The following is a 15,883-nucleotide window of genomic DNA, read 5'->3' on the forward strand; positions in this document are numbered from 1 at the left end:
GAAAATGGTTGGTGAGTTATTAACCATTCGCAAAACATTCAGCCACTGAGAATGTCATTGGTGAAGTGCACCTGCCACCAAATAACTAAAGCAAAAGCTAGAAAAGGGGCGACAGGGAATGCCTATGAAAGTTGTTGTCATTGGGAGAATGTATTCAAGCCATTCACCAACTTCACACCAATTGACCTTAAAAAAAAGTTCACAAAAAGCAAGCAAATTAATAATTACTGTGTAAACTGTGATCGCTGGGCTGAAAAGTCTACAAACAATGCAGCTGATTATTCTGTGCATCACAATTCGGTGGCAGCCAACAGAGAACAACCTCAATCCTTAAACAGCTGAGCTGCCCATACGTCTTGTTACTAACAGGGGGAAAAGACACACAAAAAAATAAATAAATAAATCTTGAGGTAGCGAAGCATTAAATTGCCATATGGAGGAAGTTTTCATAATCACTCTTTCCAAAGAAAGATGTGAAAACAAGCGGGGACGTCCGCGAGCTCTTCACCAGCAACAGTCGCATCACACAAATTAGAATAAACACCAAGTAGCAAGCAAAGCCCCAAACGAATGGATCTCAAGCTTCCTAATACAAATATGTAAAGACATGTGTTATGAAAAGCATTAGCCTTTTATCTGACACGCGTCTCATTCGAACATGGCTGAATCCTGAGGCCATCTGCCTGTTTGTCCACACACAGCAGACAATGAGGCATGATGGGCGCATTATTTGACCTGCTCCAGGGCTAAACACTCATTCACGTGCACCCTACCATTCCACGATCGTTCAGGAGACGACAATACTCCGAACCGCTCAGAAAATCTGTTTCGGATATCCCAAGCGTAACCTTTTTCCCTGAGTGTGGCGAGCGTTGGGATGTGTCAGTATTGGTCGGGTTTTTTACGAGCCTTTCCCGCGTACAGCGCCTGGGTTTTTGCATCAGTTTGCTACAGTCGTGTCTGAGAGTCGCACACAAACCGAGGAGTCAGCGGCACAGATGCACGCCCTGGTAAAAAAAAGAGGCCACATTTTAGGGAATGCGAAAGGCTCGGAGAGTAACAGGATTTCGGATAGCCGTAAATATGGCCAGCCGTTTCCCCCAGAGGGTTCTCGAGGGAATGAAAGAGGCTGTCTGTGTTCACGTGGTCCGACGCGTTCCCCACCGGAGGAAATCTTTCAAAGAAATCTTGTGTGAAATATTCATTTGTATCAACCGTGCAAACACAGATTAACAGAAAACGGAGATCCCAGTGGAATCGGTTTCACCTCAAGCTAATGCTAGCTTGTCAAACCTGTGCGTTTACCCCCAAAAATGCAATGCTCACTGTGTTGATTTTACTACTCAAACGATGTTCTTGCCAAAACCAGTGGAATGGCTTCAAAAATGAGCTCTTTTGAATCAGGGGAGAAAAAAAAAAAAAAAAAGGTCATTTAGGGACACACCGAGCGATGAACCTAAAACTAATCTTACACTATAAACAGACTCAGGTCGGGCATGTTTAGACAACGGCCCTCAAGTGCTTCAAACCGCTTTCGGCTACAGTGGAGAAAGAGGGAAAAGGTGTGACCGTGGAAGTGGGCTGATGCGACGGATAACGGAGGGGAGCAGATAGGATTTCATTCATGTGTCAGATTAGAGGGCTCTTTGTTACTGCCAGAGAGGGCACAGCATGCCTGGAGAGAGGACAAGGATCGCCCTCTCTCTCCTGGCACTTTTGTTAGATTGTGCGCGAGTGAAGGGGGCGTTTGTGTGTTTGTTGCGATTCTGTCCGCATCACGCACGCCGCCAGGGAATTATACAGAGCTGCATGGCGTACAGCGATTATAAATGTATTTAAAAAGGAAAAGGCATGCCTTTTAAGGATCAGTCTCACCTCTGTGCCTCGAGGCTCATCCGACTATAACCATCCTTTGTGTTTATTTAGTGAGAACAAAAATAACCAACATCTGCCGATAGCAACGATAAAACTGAAATCAATTTCACGATTACGAACCCTGATACATTACAAATTCCACAGCACAATTACTTTTTTTGTTTTTTTATTCCCTGCAGCGGTGATTAAGAAAGGTACCAGGTAGACTATTTAAAGAAACCGAGTATGAGATGCAGTTTGGAACAATTAATTCCACTTATGACAGCCTATCTCAAAGGAGGATCCTCCGTGTCAACATCAGTAGAAGATAAAGTGGGCAACAACGCAGCGCATCAAACTGATACTGCAAAGACAAAGGATGACATCCTAAAATAATACAGAGCAAGCCGAATGGAACCGATTTGCCTCTTTGACGCAAATAGAAACAGAACGCCTGAAATTTAGAACAAAACAAACGCGAGTCCACTTTTTCTCCAGGCCCCCCACCCCCACCTCGCAAAAGAAACCAAACACGCTGCATGAAATATTCAACGGCTTGAAACATGAGAGGAGGTTTAAGATACAGGTAAAGCCGAATATAGATCTAATAAACCGCGCTTTGTAGGCAAATTAAGTACGATGTAGGTGCTCAGAGGCTCCAGAGAAATTAAAGGAGGGAAATGTTCCTCATTTTCCATCAGTACACAGAATGTGGCAGATGCTTATTTAAATGTGGCCACGGTTTCAAATAACAAGGTGAAATGCCAGGCTTCAGATTGCGGTGAACACTCAATTTTCTACTAATGTCATCTCATCGGTCATCTGGTGTGGGTACAGGACACCCACAAAGTCAAATTATTTCTTGGCAAATATTCATATCATAGGCACTGGAAGTGCTCCAGCAAAAGAACATGTGTTTGTTTTGTGACAGCATAAGCCAAGGGTCTTCAACATTTTTACATATATACATATATGTATATAAAATGTCTAATCAACCAAATATTTTGGTCTGCAGTACAATCTATGGGTTGTGAGCCACCTGTTGAAGACCTATGGCATACAATATAATATTTTCTAAACAAAGACGTCGAATGGTGCAAAGGGGAAACACCTCCAAACACTAGTTGGCGCTGTGTCTTTTTTGCCAGTCTGATTCATTTTTGTTTCTACTTCCTGCTTCACCATCAACAACGGCGACTGACACTTTCACCACAGAATCTCCGAACGTCTCTCGGTTAACCTTTCCTTGATGTGTCCCATCTCTACTGATCCAAAGCAATCAATTCGGATTGCAACTGCAACTGCAGAGATGAAGAAGCAGCCAGGTTTGTATGCTACTACCAAGCAGACCAATCACAGCTCGTGTGGCCTGCGTTGCTGCTGCGGCACCTAGTTTCGTTTCGGGGGAGGCGCACGTTAAGCTGTCACATTGGAGACTCCATAAAATCTGCGTAGCGTCTGGCCTGTCCCCGTGTCAAATTCACACAAAAGCATAAACCACGCATTGTTTAGTGGGTTTATGGATTGCTTTCTTTAAAGTTAACCAGATGCAGGGTTGACCAATCAGAAGAAAGTCGGTTTGTAGGGAGGGAGGGGGAGGGGCTAAAAGAAATGGAAGCTAAAACATTTCAGAGAGGCTGCATAAAGGGACAGTGTCCAGAGTCCCTAAATGAAGACATAAAGCTGAATGTGAGCATAATAGTACTCCATAAGTGCATATGAAAAATATATATATAAAAAAGACATTGAACAATTAATGTGAATGTTATTTAACATTTCCCATTAAGTTCTTCAGTTCTCGAGTTTTCCATTTAGTCCTTTAATAGAACTGAACGCCTTAAGCTTGTGTGGCCCTGGGGCACGGGCTGAATTTTTATAAAATATAAAGCATTTCATTGAGGTTGAATTGTGGCTGTTCTGCGTTATTGATCGGCTGTATCGGGTTTCCCTATGCAACAAACGAAGACTAAATTGAAGTAATACTTCAGACATGTAAAGATAACAAACACAAACAGCTTTGGGTTGCACAGCTGTCCACAAAGCCAGCGACCAACCCTACGACCTTCCATGCAGACACCAACCCTTCTCCTGTGTCACCTCACAGAGGAGAGCGTGGCTCAGGTCAGCGCCTCATCAGAGAGCACCACGATACTCAGATCTAGAAGATTCTCCGCCACGCTGCGTGTAGGTGGGTGGGTATTCTTTCTCTTCGATTATCACTCCATCTTATGTAGATTATTGCTGCACTGCGTTTCTTTGATAAGTCCTAATTGTTCTCGCTGAGGTGTCCTGAAGCAGGATAATTATCTTTGAGCAGCCATTATTACAACGTGAAAATCTCTCCTCATTTATTCATCTCCTATAGAGGAATTCACAGATCAGCCACAACATTATGACGGTTGGACCTGGCATTCATTTACCCCACCCCCACCCCCTCCTCCTCCTCCTCCTCCTCCCCCTCCCCCTCCCCCTCCGGTGAATCAACGGTGTTGTCTCGCCACCAACGTGCACTTTCAGTGTCGCCTGCAAAAACGCACCCCAGCGTCGCCCCAGAATGACGACGAACACGTCAGTCACTTTTGTTATTCGGCACAACCGACACGAGAGCCGTCACCCCGCAGCTCCTTGCAGCTCTCAGCGCGTCGTTTCAGTTTGCCAGAACAGAAAAAGAAAAAAGAAAAAAAAGAATAAAAGACAACACAACAGCGTCTGCTTCCTGTAAAGCTGTGGGCAGCCACAGCACACAAGCTGGCTGCATGCTACCTGCCTAAGAACTGAGTAAACTAGTAACTGCTGACAAAAGTCAAACATTACCCACGCCTGAGAGACTCGCTGATTGTTTTTTTCCCTCGTGAGTTGGCACGGGACGAACGCGGCAGTGAACATTGGACTCAACATTAGACAGGAAGACGGTTTGCCTGGGTTGGTAGACGGTAAACTTTACTAGTCTTTTTTTGTGCGGCTCAGGATTACACCATATAATCTGTTCTTGTGATCTTGTGGACAGAAAGCTCAGATTTTTTTTTTTTTTTTTTAAACCTGAAAGTATGGTTTAGGGTTTATCGAACCACAGCGCTACATAAGTGTGAAACATAAACCAATTCTGAATATTTGGTGAAGCACTTTTACATTATTAGTATTATTAGACAGCTAATTGTTTTCATTCAAAAAGATAAAAAGTAGTATTATAAAACTGTTTTTTCCAATCAAATCTATGAAGCCATATATTAGGAGCTTGTACTATATAATTTTATATTGCCAATAACTAAAGCTTCTTGGAGGTGTTTTCAATGTCTCCAGCTGTACCCAGGTTGGAGGCGGGTGGAGTCATGTTGTTAAAGATGCCTACACATACCTTTGGGGAAAAAAAAAAAAAAAAGGTTGGTGGGTGGTTATGATGGCCGTGTAGGGGATTTAATCATAAACAACTAATCCGGTTACAGCTAAAATCTACCTTTGTCATTTCCACAGCAAAGAGAAACTAATTCTAAAGAGATGTTGGGCGTACCGTCGATTTCATTCAGCCACCGGAACAATTTGAATTCTTCTCGAATTGAATTTTTAAATAAGAAATTCCGATCCAGTCCGATGAGCCGCGACAGAGCAGCAAAATAACCAATCTGACCAGATAGTGTGCGATTATGACACACCGCCACCAAAACAGTATTAACGTTTAACGAAAAAAAAAACTGATACCAGATTAAATATTACCCATTTTAATCATAAGGAGGAAGCTCGAGAGGAATTTGACCTATCGTCCTCTCTTTCAAGCAATTTTACTTTCGCTTTTATTTACCCCGGTTGTGCTGTGGTGCCTTATATTTAGACATAAGAAAAAGTGCGGTTTGAGCCACAGCTCCTTTGACTATACACAAGATATATTCTTCTTCCTCTTATTTGCAAATTCATGACTGCAGGTGAAAACAAAGTCAGCACAGTTTTCTTTCTAAAAATCCTGGACTTCACATCGCCAGCCCACCAGTCACGAGTCGTCAGAACCACCACTGTGATGACTAGTGACACCGAGAAACGATCATCCCGGGGAAACCGAGCTAAAATTTAACCAAATGAGGTGTGCAGCAAGGCGGCTGCATTACCGCAACTGCTCTGGCCTCTGTAGCACATCAAGTTATCAGCAAACGGGAGGGTGAGCAGAGGGTGCGGAGGACATGATGTGTGGTAATCACAAAGAAATGCACAGCGACATCTCTCCGAGGCCTAAAATGCCGCTGACCGCACTAAAAGCGGAGTCCCAAGGACGCCACCAGAGCTGCATCAGATATTTGTGTCATCACGCTGATTGTATGACAGCCTCTACAGGTCACATTTGAGCAGGACTGACTTAAAGCACGGCCTATCTAGGCACTGGCATCCTCCTCTCTTTAGAAATCAGTACTTCCTTGTGATATCGCTTTCGCATTTTTTCGGCACTCACTCACAACCACATCTCCGCCTGATAATAACGGCAACCGAGCACTGTTTTGCAGACAATGACTCTTAAATGAGAAAGTGACATTTGTCGAACAATAACTCCGCTTTAGCAGTTATTGTCTGACAGTTCAGGATTCCTATCGAAGGTCGGTCACTGTAGTTTACTTACATTTCCTTTATCTTTGTCATTTGGCTTCAGCCGCTGGCTCAGTGATTTATAAAACAAGAGCCAGGGCCTTGTATTCAACTTTATATCAGTAAATATTGGGACACGTTTTTCACAAGCCACATATATGAAGCACAATTCAAAAATAAATACAAATAAAGAGAAAATTAACTTTGCGGAAAGCCAACGTGACCATTTAGGAGACAGCTAGTGAGTGACACTTCATTACATTAGCAAAAGATTGTAATCAGTGTCCGGGCATCTTTGGTTCCAAATCCTCTTAATGAACAAAAATTCAAGTTTTTGCCACATTAAAAAAATAAATATTTGTGCCTGTGATGATGATTTGTACCTGTGAGGACTTTTTAACCTCTCTCCTAGCTTTTTATTATTATTTTAGCGTGTAGTATAATTGGCTTGCAGGTAGGATGAGGAATAGCTTTGCGTTGAGAGGAGCTACAGCTTCATGACACACGAGGAGGAGAGGCGTCCAAACTACAATTCCCCCAGTGTGTGTGTGTGTGTGTGTGTTGGGGGGGGGGCTGGATCAGGGGCCGACTTATACGACTACAGGCTACGGAAGACGAGCCTCCATTTCTAAAGGACTCCATTGTTTTGCCACGGTGACAAAGCAGTTTTGCAGGTTCCACCTTCACCTCCACTCGCGCTCTCTTCCTCCCACATCCCTGCCTAAAAGTCCAGCTGAGCAGGCTCACCCCCGCCTTCTTCGTGCTGAATTTCCTGGTTACCGGTAGAGTTTCATTCATTCCCAGAAGCTGCTGAAAAGTGGCTTTATGGGCTCTGGCAAGCGGTGGCCATCGGCGCCGCAGGCGGACAAGGCTGGCTAAAGGTTTGAGGGTGGCCAACAGGTAACACACGCACTCACATAAGGCTGCCTCCTGGGACTGACCTGGATGTGTCACCAAAACCTACGGACTGATCTGCTGCTGCTGCTGCTGCTGCAGCTTTTCTGCTGTGATGATTCTGACACTGGTCATGTCAGACATAATTACATGAAATGTGTGCATCTTTAAAAAAACAAACATGTGAAATGGTAAAGTTCAAGCTTAAATAAAGAGAACAAAGTAGCTTGTGCACGGTTTTCCTGAGACACATGGCACAGAGCAATAACAGGAGCATGGGTAACCGGAAAGAGGTCATTTAGCTTTGACTCATTACTCTTTCCAGAGTGGGACATTTAAGTCAGCGTCGCTGCTAAAGTATAAGCAATTATTTAAAGTGGTGCAGGATCATCAACGCCTCTTTTTTTTTTTTTTTTTTTATGCAAACATGAATGATGTCAGACTTTTCCAACCGTTTAAGGTGGCTCAGCGCTACAGCGTGACAGTGCCGTCTACGGCCTATTCTGAGCTCCCTTAATCAGCTTACCAAGTTGAACACCGTCTCCACAATGTCTCGGTTGGAAACTTCCCCAACTTCCACCAGGCCGGCGAGCACGGCGAATTTCATCCGTATCCCCCTGATGGGCACCGCGGGGTTGAGAGCCATGGCGCCCGGTCTCCCGTCCTTCCCATCGCCGGGCTGCGCGGCGCCCGCCGGCTCCTCGCTAGCCATGGCTAAGGAAGGAGGACAGGTGGCGTTCACAGGTAAGGCACCTGTTCACCTCCAACGGTGACAAGCGACGCCGACGTCGGGAGGAGAAAGAGGACTCTATCTCCCCTTCAGCTCAGTTGTTGACAGTCCACACAGGCACATAAGCGAAGATTTGTCCTCCCCATCCAACAACTGTTTGGCCGAATGAGCCTCGAAAGTGGGCAACAATTAAAGGCGCTGAGAGATTTTTTTTTTTTTTTTGCTACAGGCTGGAAATGTCAGTGAACTACTCCTCTCTCTCTCTCCCTCCTCTGCCCTGATCCGTAACTTGACTCCAGACGGATGGATTAAGAAAAAAAAAAAAATCCGCGAAGAGGAGCTCTGCAGGTGACAAGAGGTGAAGCGGAGCTCTCCCCTTTACCTGCTTTCTCCTCCTCCTCCGCTCGGTCAGACGGCGAACGAGGATACGGTGACTTTAATGTCTCCGTGCAGCCGTGGAAGTTGCTGTTGTCACTGAGTGCAGACACTTGACAGGTAGCGCGCTGAAGCAGAAGCAGGAAAAACTCACAAACTGGGGGGGAGCAAGTCCGCCAGCAGCTCCGGAGGGAGACGACGAAGGACGGGGGTCCGCTCGGGGCTCCCCGGGAAACTCCGCAGACTTGGTTAAATGACAACGGTGACCCAGCTGCGCTGCATTTGCTTCCTGATCTTCCCCGGTAGCTTCAGCTCGTCACCGCCATGACAGTGTAGCCCTTGAGTGAGCGGCGCATGCGCAGTGGGGAGCTGGGTCTGCTCCGCTCGGTGGCAGGTGTGCTGCTCAGGTGGCTTTCTAGCACGGCGACACGCAGGGATTCGGAGAAAATCAACAACTTCGCCCGTGTTAACTCAGTTACTTAAATGTGATTAACCCGAGGGGGGGAACCGTGGTTGTTAAGAACCTGTTTTTTCAAAGTATAATGCAAGTATAATGCACAAAACACTGGATTTCAGCCTCTACACTTAGTTGATAGATAGATAGATAGATAGATAGATAGATAGATAGATAGATAGATAGATAGATAGATAGATAGATAGAAAGATAAAGAATGCAGTTCAGCACACCAACTCTACACGTGCTGATAATAAGAATGAAACAATTATTGCCGTTCATGCCCATTGCCTCAAATGGGTTGCTCTAAGTAAAATACAGAGGACATTTCTCCAGTATTTACATTTAGTTCTACCTCACATAACCGCTCCACTTAATTTAAGAGAAAATTGTTACATTTTTAGTCCACCGCATTCATCTCTTAGGATTCTGAATAAAAACGTAACGAAAAGGAAAATCATATAATCGGATGCACTATAATACAATAAAACACACCACCACACCAAGTCCTTTGAAAATGATGCCGAATCTTACAATATGTCTGAGGATCTACTCATTACATAAAGAAATAAAACTGAATGTTACTATATACATACACTAAAAGTAACAACAACTTTCATTCAAACAAAATCTTCACAAATTAAGTGAAGCCTTGCATACTTTTATTCAAGCTAAGTTTTGAATGTAGGACTTCTATTTGTAATTCACTGTTAATCATTACATTACACCTTAATGTTATGTAATTGACCTAAATATTGTACGTATGTTATTGTTGCGCAAGAGACTTAGAACCCAAATTAAAATCTCTTGTCTTTTAGGTTGATATACCACAAAAGCAAATTGAACATTTCATGGAAAACTGATTAGAAAAAATAAGACTTCTATGTTGTGTCTCTAGGCCTCAGTTAGGCCACTATAGTCATGGCAAGGCCACTGTAGTGTTTTTTTGATAGTGTCCTTTTAGTTTTAATCTCTTCAATTTAAGCCCAGTTTTACCCACTGTGATACTACTCATACATGCAGTAGTGCATGAGAGACGAGGCTGCATACAGCGCCGTGGCCTTTTTTGCATATGTATTAAGAGGCTACTGTGTGGGTTTAGAAAATATATTATTCCAGCAAAGTAAATCAAAAGATAACACTAGATAACATAGTCTAATATGTTGAAAACCCATCCAAACCAGCTGAAGAAGGGCAAAATGAAAGAAAACAGGCACACAGTGGTGATGAAATGCATTTAGAGCTTTCCTTTCCTGCAGCACATTGACAGACGTCTGCATCCCGGGGCACTGAAACCGAACATTGAAGCAAAGTGACAGCTCTGCTTTGCTTGCCTTTTCAAATCATCACCTCAACCCGTGACACATGGAGGGTTACATAGCTGCACAGATGAGAGATCCACAATACCCCGTGGAAAAACAATCTCAATTAAACACAGTCTGTAAAGTGATAATGAATACAAATAAATACATGTATTGAACAGTGTGTGCGTATTTGACAGTATTTTGTCCTCCACTCTGCACATACTGGTGACTTTACATTTGCTCCGCAGCATGGATGAGCATCTATGCGTGTTGCCACAGAGGCAGCTGGCGTCATACTTCCCACTGACCTCCCGGTAAGTTGTAGCCGAGTCCTCGGGGACCATGGGAGTCATGGAAGCCAGCAGCACCACCCATGAGGCACAGGCCTTGTGTCTGATTTTAATGACCTGAAGTAACACTTGTTCGCTGAGCCTCAAAGGTAGACGTCCTTTAATAAAGCTCTGAAAGCCTAACTGTACTCCAAATTGAACGTTAACCGTGCCTTTTCATTTTCCTTCCACCTGGGATCCGTACAGATAATGAAGCTACAGGTTTGTGACATTCAGCTGCACTGTAATCATCCTTCTCTCTTTTACTGACACCCTTTTCCAAGCTCTTATGTCTAAAATAATTTGGCATTAGAGACGACAATTAAATTGATGAGCCGTTGTTAAGAGCTCAGACTGTGTCGAACCAGAGCACGAAAGATTCACTTTAAATCCACTGAAAGCAGAGGAAAATGTACTACTAATGACAAAAAAATCCTAATCCACTGGTCTTGTCATTAAAGCCAGGAATAGAACCTTAGTGAATGTGCAAACAGCGGAAACTGTAGATGAAATAAAAACACAGATCCGCACTTTACATGGGCTTCATGGACAGGTATCCTACCTTAAAAAATCTTTGCATGTCTAAAAGGAACTACTGTACATTGAATATGACATCACTGCTCCCCACATGCAGTAACTGCACATGTCTAATGCAGTCTGCTGGTAACAAACAGCTGTTAATTGTCCATCCCATTTGGGAATGTAATGCAGCACAGTTCAAGAACCCCAAAACAAATTCCTCCAGAATTATTATTGTTTTGGATCAGCTTCTCGCAAACTGAACATTCATACTGAGTGTTGTAACAGACTCGATTTGTTTTTGATTGATTAACCGGCGACTCGGCGTATTTCACCAACAGACAAAATTCTTCCCTTTGTTACAGCGGCAACATGGGTGGGTCACAGCTCACACACCCACAGGACGTGTTAACACGTCTATAGACTAGTTCTTCCAGTTCAGACATCAGGATTGTGGGGTTTCGTCATAATAAGTGTAAGTATTAATTTAGCTGTTACCAGTTATCCTAAATAAAGGCTCTGTACATTTAGACTGTTTACTTTAAAAAAGTAAACAGTACTATTTACTCTTGAAAAAGTAAATAGTCGAAAGTAAGACAGTTGCTATGGTTGTAATTAATTGCGATACAACTTCCTTATAAATTTTATTTGGGATTTGGATATATTTCATTATTATAAATTAGCTTACAAATATTCAATAATAATTGTTTTCAGAACATTTTTTTCTATATTTTCACTGTATATGTTAAGTTTTGAAATTGTTTCTTTGTTTGGTCAGTATGTCCGTGACTGTGAGCTAAACTGACATATACATATTTCAATTAAATGATCATAATAACCAGTAACTGCAGCGTAGTCTGTGTACAATTCATCCGTGTGTCATTAATATTCCCCGATGGTGGATTTTGTATATACAATAATATTCAGAGGATTAAATTATGGAGTAATCTAATTTAGTCTAGATGAAGCTACCCCTAAATAAATTACAACTAGTCAGTAACGATTTGACTATTAGATGTTAAGAAACTGTTAATGTGTTTACAGTGGCTCCATAAGGCTCACGTTAACACAGCGGGTTCGCCTCTTTACCAACAGAGGGAGCCAAAGGAAGCTACAAGAACTCGCGAGATAGGACAAATCTCACGACCTCGCTCTGTCTCTTTATTTCTCGCGGGATTTCCGAGTTCCTCCTCTTTCACTCCCTGTAGCCAACATGGCAGTCGGCAAGAATAAGAGGCTGACAAAAGGCGGCAAAAAAGGTGCCAAAAAGAAGATGTAAGTAGAAAATTTAAACGTTTTCACACAAAGAATGCGTTTCCCTTTCCAACAGTGTCACTTTGGTAAAAGAAATGTTCAGGATGAAGCCGATTTTAAGTAGATGCTGGAGGGCCGGTGCTAGTCTCGTCATTGCCTACTGCTCCGGCGCTGGATGGAGTTGTGACACGCCGTGTCCCTTTATACTGTAACGCGTTTCATAATTAATTTATTTCAGCTATACTTCCACATCTCACAGACGGGGCTTTCATTGTGCGCAAATGAACTGGGAAAGAGTTTTTAGTTTTGCTCTTCAGGGACTCCAAGAAACGTTTCATGCTAAACGGTTAGCATGAAGTTAGCCGAGCTCGATTAGCATTGTGGCACTCAGCCCCGTCAGCTTTAAGCATTACAATAAATGTACAGTGGTATAGAGTTATATAGACTAGGCACATTTGGTCAAGTCATCGGTAAATAACTGACAGCCGTCAGTGGGTAAGCTAGTTGTTCATGGTGCATGCTAACCTGAACGGTGTCCTTAATAGTAAAAGCTTAATGAGAGTAGCTGGTCTTCTGAGTTCAGGCTGCGTGTGTTGTGGGTATTGATTTATTAATGCTGTATCATGAGCTCACGTTGATGTTTGCTACTCTTCTGCAGTGTCGACCCCTTCTCCAAGAAGGACTGGTACGATGTCAAGGCACCAGCCATGTTCAACATCCGCAATCTTGGCAAGACCTTGGTCACCAGGACTCAGGGAACCAGTAAGTCTGCATGGTATTAAGGTGTACTAAAGAAAGGCTGTCTTTGAGGCAAGTCTAGCAGTGTTATCAGTCTCTGTGACAAATGAATGAGAGGTTATAGTAATTATGTAGATGATGGATAAGCTACCCTTTATATCTATATTTTCTATACACGCAAAGTCTTAGCAATGCAGTGGGAGTGGAGGAAACACTTTGTTCTCAAATGACTCTACCTATTTACTGTGGAGAGACATATTTGAAGAGTGAGATCTAGTTGTAGAAGTTTCTCATCCCCCAATATTCCATACCTAACTTTCACACACCATTGTCACCCAGGGATTGCCTCCGACGGTCTCAAGGGACGTGTGTTCGAGGTGAGCCTCGCTGATCTGCAGAACGACGAGATTGCCTTCCGCAAGTTCAAGCTCATCACCGAGGACGTTCAGGGCAAGAACTGCCTCACCAACTTCCACGGCATGGACCTGACCCGTGACAAGATGTGCTCCATGGTCAAGAAATGGCAGGTAATTGTCGTGTTATGAACAACTCTCCAGCTTCCACTCTGAGTTGGGTCATGCTGTCAAATCAATACTTGTTAGATACACTCATTAGCTCTCGAACTTCAGACCGCATGCAACCTGTACATGTAGTGAGGTTGTTTGAATAGCCTTTTGAAACTGGCAGTTTAGGTGTCCACCTTAGGTGGCTGACTGACTCATCAACAACACAAGGAGGGTTTCTGAATGCTTCAGATGATGCATTGCTAACTAAGATCATAGATGGACTAGTTGGATAATGTAGCATATGTTGTCAGCATCATATTGTGACATAATGTTTGCTGGACTCATTATTTCAGTAACAACATCTTCCACATCCTGTAATCAAGAATCAAACGCCTCTTAACCTGACTGGTTGCATGAAAATCTTCTATATTTAGAAAGCAATAAATGACCATTCAGTACAAAGTGAAACCTCTATTGTAATGGTATAATACATTTTGGTTAAGAAAGGATGTGTGGTAAAGTGCACGTTAAAGGAAAATGAGCTCCATTAAAAGCTGAAATACCACTCTACTACTTGAATTGTAACGGCAAAGGGTCCTTTTTTTGTTAATATTTCTTAAAGGCCTAATGGGGATTGATTTGTTCTTTCCACTCAGACCATGATCGAAGCCCATGTGGATGTGAAGACCACCGATGGCTACCTTCTGCGTCTTTTCTGCGTGGGTTTCACAAAGAAGCGCACCAACCAGATCAGAAAGACCTCATACGCCCAGCACCAGCAGGTCCGTCAGATCCGCAAGAAGATGATGGAGATCATGACCCGTGAGGTCCAGACCAACGACCTGAAGGAAGTGGTCAACAAGCTGTAAGTCCTTTACAGTTACTCCACCTGTGAATGAGGAGGCATTGGGGAGATGTAACCTTTTGTAGTGTCAGTGGTGGCATCAAGGCCAGATGAGTGGTGGGCTTTTAACTCTCTACATTAATATTTAGAGTGATGGCTGCTAAACCACTGAATCAGGTATTATTGAAAATGGCCGTTCATCTATGTATTCAAATTTTTTTTCAAGAGGACCATTACTAAATACTATCTCTTACAACAATAGATTAATTACTCTGCGTCTTTAGTTGTTGGAGATAATACTCTAAATTACTCCACATTAAACCATGTTATCCAGTGGATGCACAATGAAAATTTGCTGTGTACGCTGCTGTTTTAGAGCAGTGAGTAAATCATTTCTAGCAGCGTAATGTTAACCAGAGCTTAGATCTTGTCATGTCGACAATCTGGCAAAATGTCACACTGGAATGTTTCAATTGGGAAAAACAGGGTTGTGAACATGATGCCAAGCTGTAGTTTAAGGGATTGAACTGGTGTTACATTTGAAGCAGAAGAATCCAACTCAACAGGAACCATGAAATAGTTTACCAGGTTGCGAATACATACCAAACTACAAGATGGCTGTGAAACTCATTTCATACTGACTAAAGATATGCTGGTGATTAGCTCTCGTAGCTTAGCACACTCACATCATACAAGGTTACCTGAATATATTTTAAGCGCTTGTATTGGTTGTGTGTTTGGTTCAGGTAACACGTCTTGTTGGGATTATTTGTACACATCTATATTGATGTTTATTTTGTTGTATTCCAGGATCCCTGACAGCGTTGGCAAAGACATCGAGAAGGCCTGCCAGTCCATCTACCCTCTGCACGACGTCTTCGTCCGCAAGGTCAAGATGCTTAAGAAGCCCAAGTTTGAGTGTAAGTAATAAACGGCAGTAACGCACTGTATTCATTTCTTTTGCGTTTGTGGGAACAAGTGATGACAAGCCGTTTCGGTCCCATATGATGGCCTGATTACTACCTGTTGAGATCACCTGACGTTCCGCAAGTTAGACTAGCTGCTTTTGTTAATTTGATTTGCGTTGAACTGTCACTTCTACGTCAGGTTAAAGCATCAAAGTTCTCAGCTGCTCACTGAACCTGTGGTAAATCATCCGGCCTGTGTTTAAACCTTCATGTCATCTGTTGCAGTGGGTAAGCTGATGGAGCTCCACGGTGAGGGCGGTGCTGGCAGTGCCACAAAGGCATCTGGTGACGACACTGGAGCCAAGGTAGAGAGGGCTGACGGCTATGAGCCCCCCATCCAGGAGACGGTCTAAAATCCCCTTGACAGATTTAATAAAAAATGTAAATGACCAACAAACTGTACTGTTTTGTTTTGTTGTTTGGTATATGGGCTATTTGTACTTGGTACAGTGAGGGAAATCAAAAGGCAGTGAATGCAGAAATGTTAAGAGGTTGAGGCTGCTGTTACACATTAGCACAATGTTTTAATTTAAGAAATTTTCCATATG

At 43.1% G+C, this 15,883-nt stretch overlaps 2 protein-coding genes and 1 non-coding gene across 8 annotated transcripts in view; 2 read left to right on the top strand and 1 right to left on the bottom strand.

The window, feature by feature from the left end:
• lrba (LPS responsive beige-like anchor protein) overlaps nt 1–8,855 on the bottom strand; it is a 185,539-nt gene extending 176,684 nt beyond the window's left edge. For 2 of the 6 annotated variants that reach the window (XM_047577880.1, XM_047577878.1), the window contains exon 1: nt 7,841–8,851. In XM_047577880.1, coding sequence (XP_047433836.1) covers nt 7,841–8,026 — 186 coding nt within the window. In that variant the 5' untranslated portion in view covers nt 8,027–8,851. Of the gene's footprint in view, nt 1–7,840 lie in introns of all 6 variants that reach the window. The other 4 variants (XM_047577881.1, XM_047577882.1, XM_047577879.1 and 1 more) reach the window with 3 other exon arrangements.
• Nucleotides 8,856–12,147: 3,292 nt separating this feature from the next.
• rps3a (ribosomal protein S3A) lies at nt 12,148–15,732 on the top strand. The gene is made up of 6 exons (XM_047578955.1): nt 12,148–12,300; nt 12,938–13,041; nt 13,357–13,544; nt 14,180–14,388; nt 15,178–15,287; nt 15,561–15,732. Exons 1-6 carry the CDS (start codon nt 12,239–12,241, stop codon nt 15,686–15,688), a joined length of 801 nt encoding a protein of 266 aa, XP_047434911.1. The 5' UTR covers nt 12,148–12,238; the 3' UTR covers nt 15,689–15,732.
• Nucleotides 15,341–15,411, top strand: LOC125004808. The gene has a single exon (XR_007112386.1). It is a non-coding gene; the product is annotated as a small nucleolar RNA SNORD73 (small nucleolar RNA).
• Nucleotides 15,733–15,883: the final 151 nt, after the last annotated feature.

Source organism: Mugil cephalus, chromosome 2 (genome assembly GCF_022458985.1).
Source record: "Mugil cephalus isolate CIBA_MC_2020 chromosome 2, CIBA_Mcephalus_1.1, whole genome shotgun sequence".
NCBI lineage: Eukaryota > Metazoa > Chordata > Actinopteri > Mugiliformes > Mugilidae > Mugil > Mugil cephalus.

What these genes read in the sequence shown, in the direction of transcription:
- rps3a (XM_047578955.1), top strand. Translation starts at nt 12,239, where the DNA reads ATGGCAGTCGGCAAGAATAAGAGGCTGACAAAAGGCGGCAAAAAAGGT. An exon ending in CACCAGGACTCAGGGAACCA is followed by an intron (nt 13,042 to 13,356) that starts GTAAGTCTGCAT and finishes ATTGTCACCCAG; the next exon opens with GGATTGCCTCCGACGGTCTC. An exon ending in AAGGAAGTGGTCAACAAGCT is followed by an intron (nt 14,389 to 15,177) that starts GTAAGTCCTTTA and finishes GTTGTATTCCAG; the next exon opens with GATCCCTGACAGCGTTGGCA.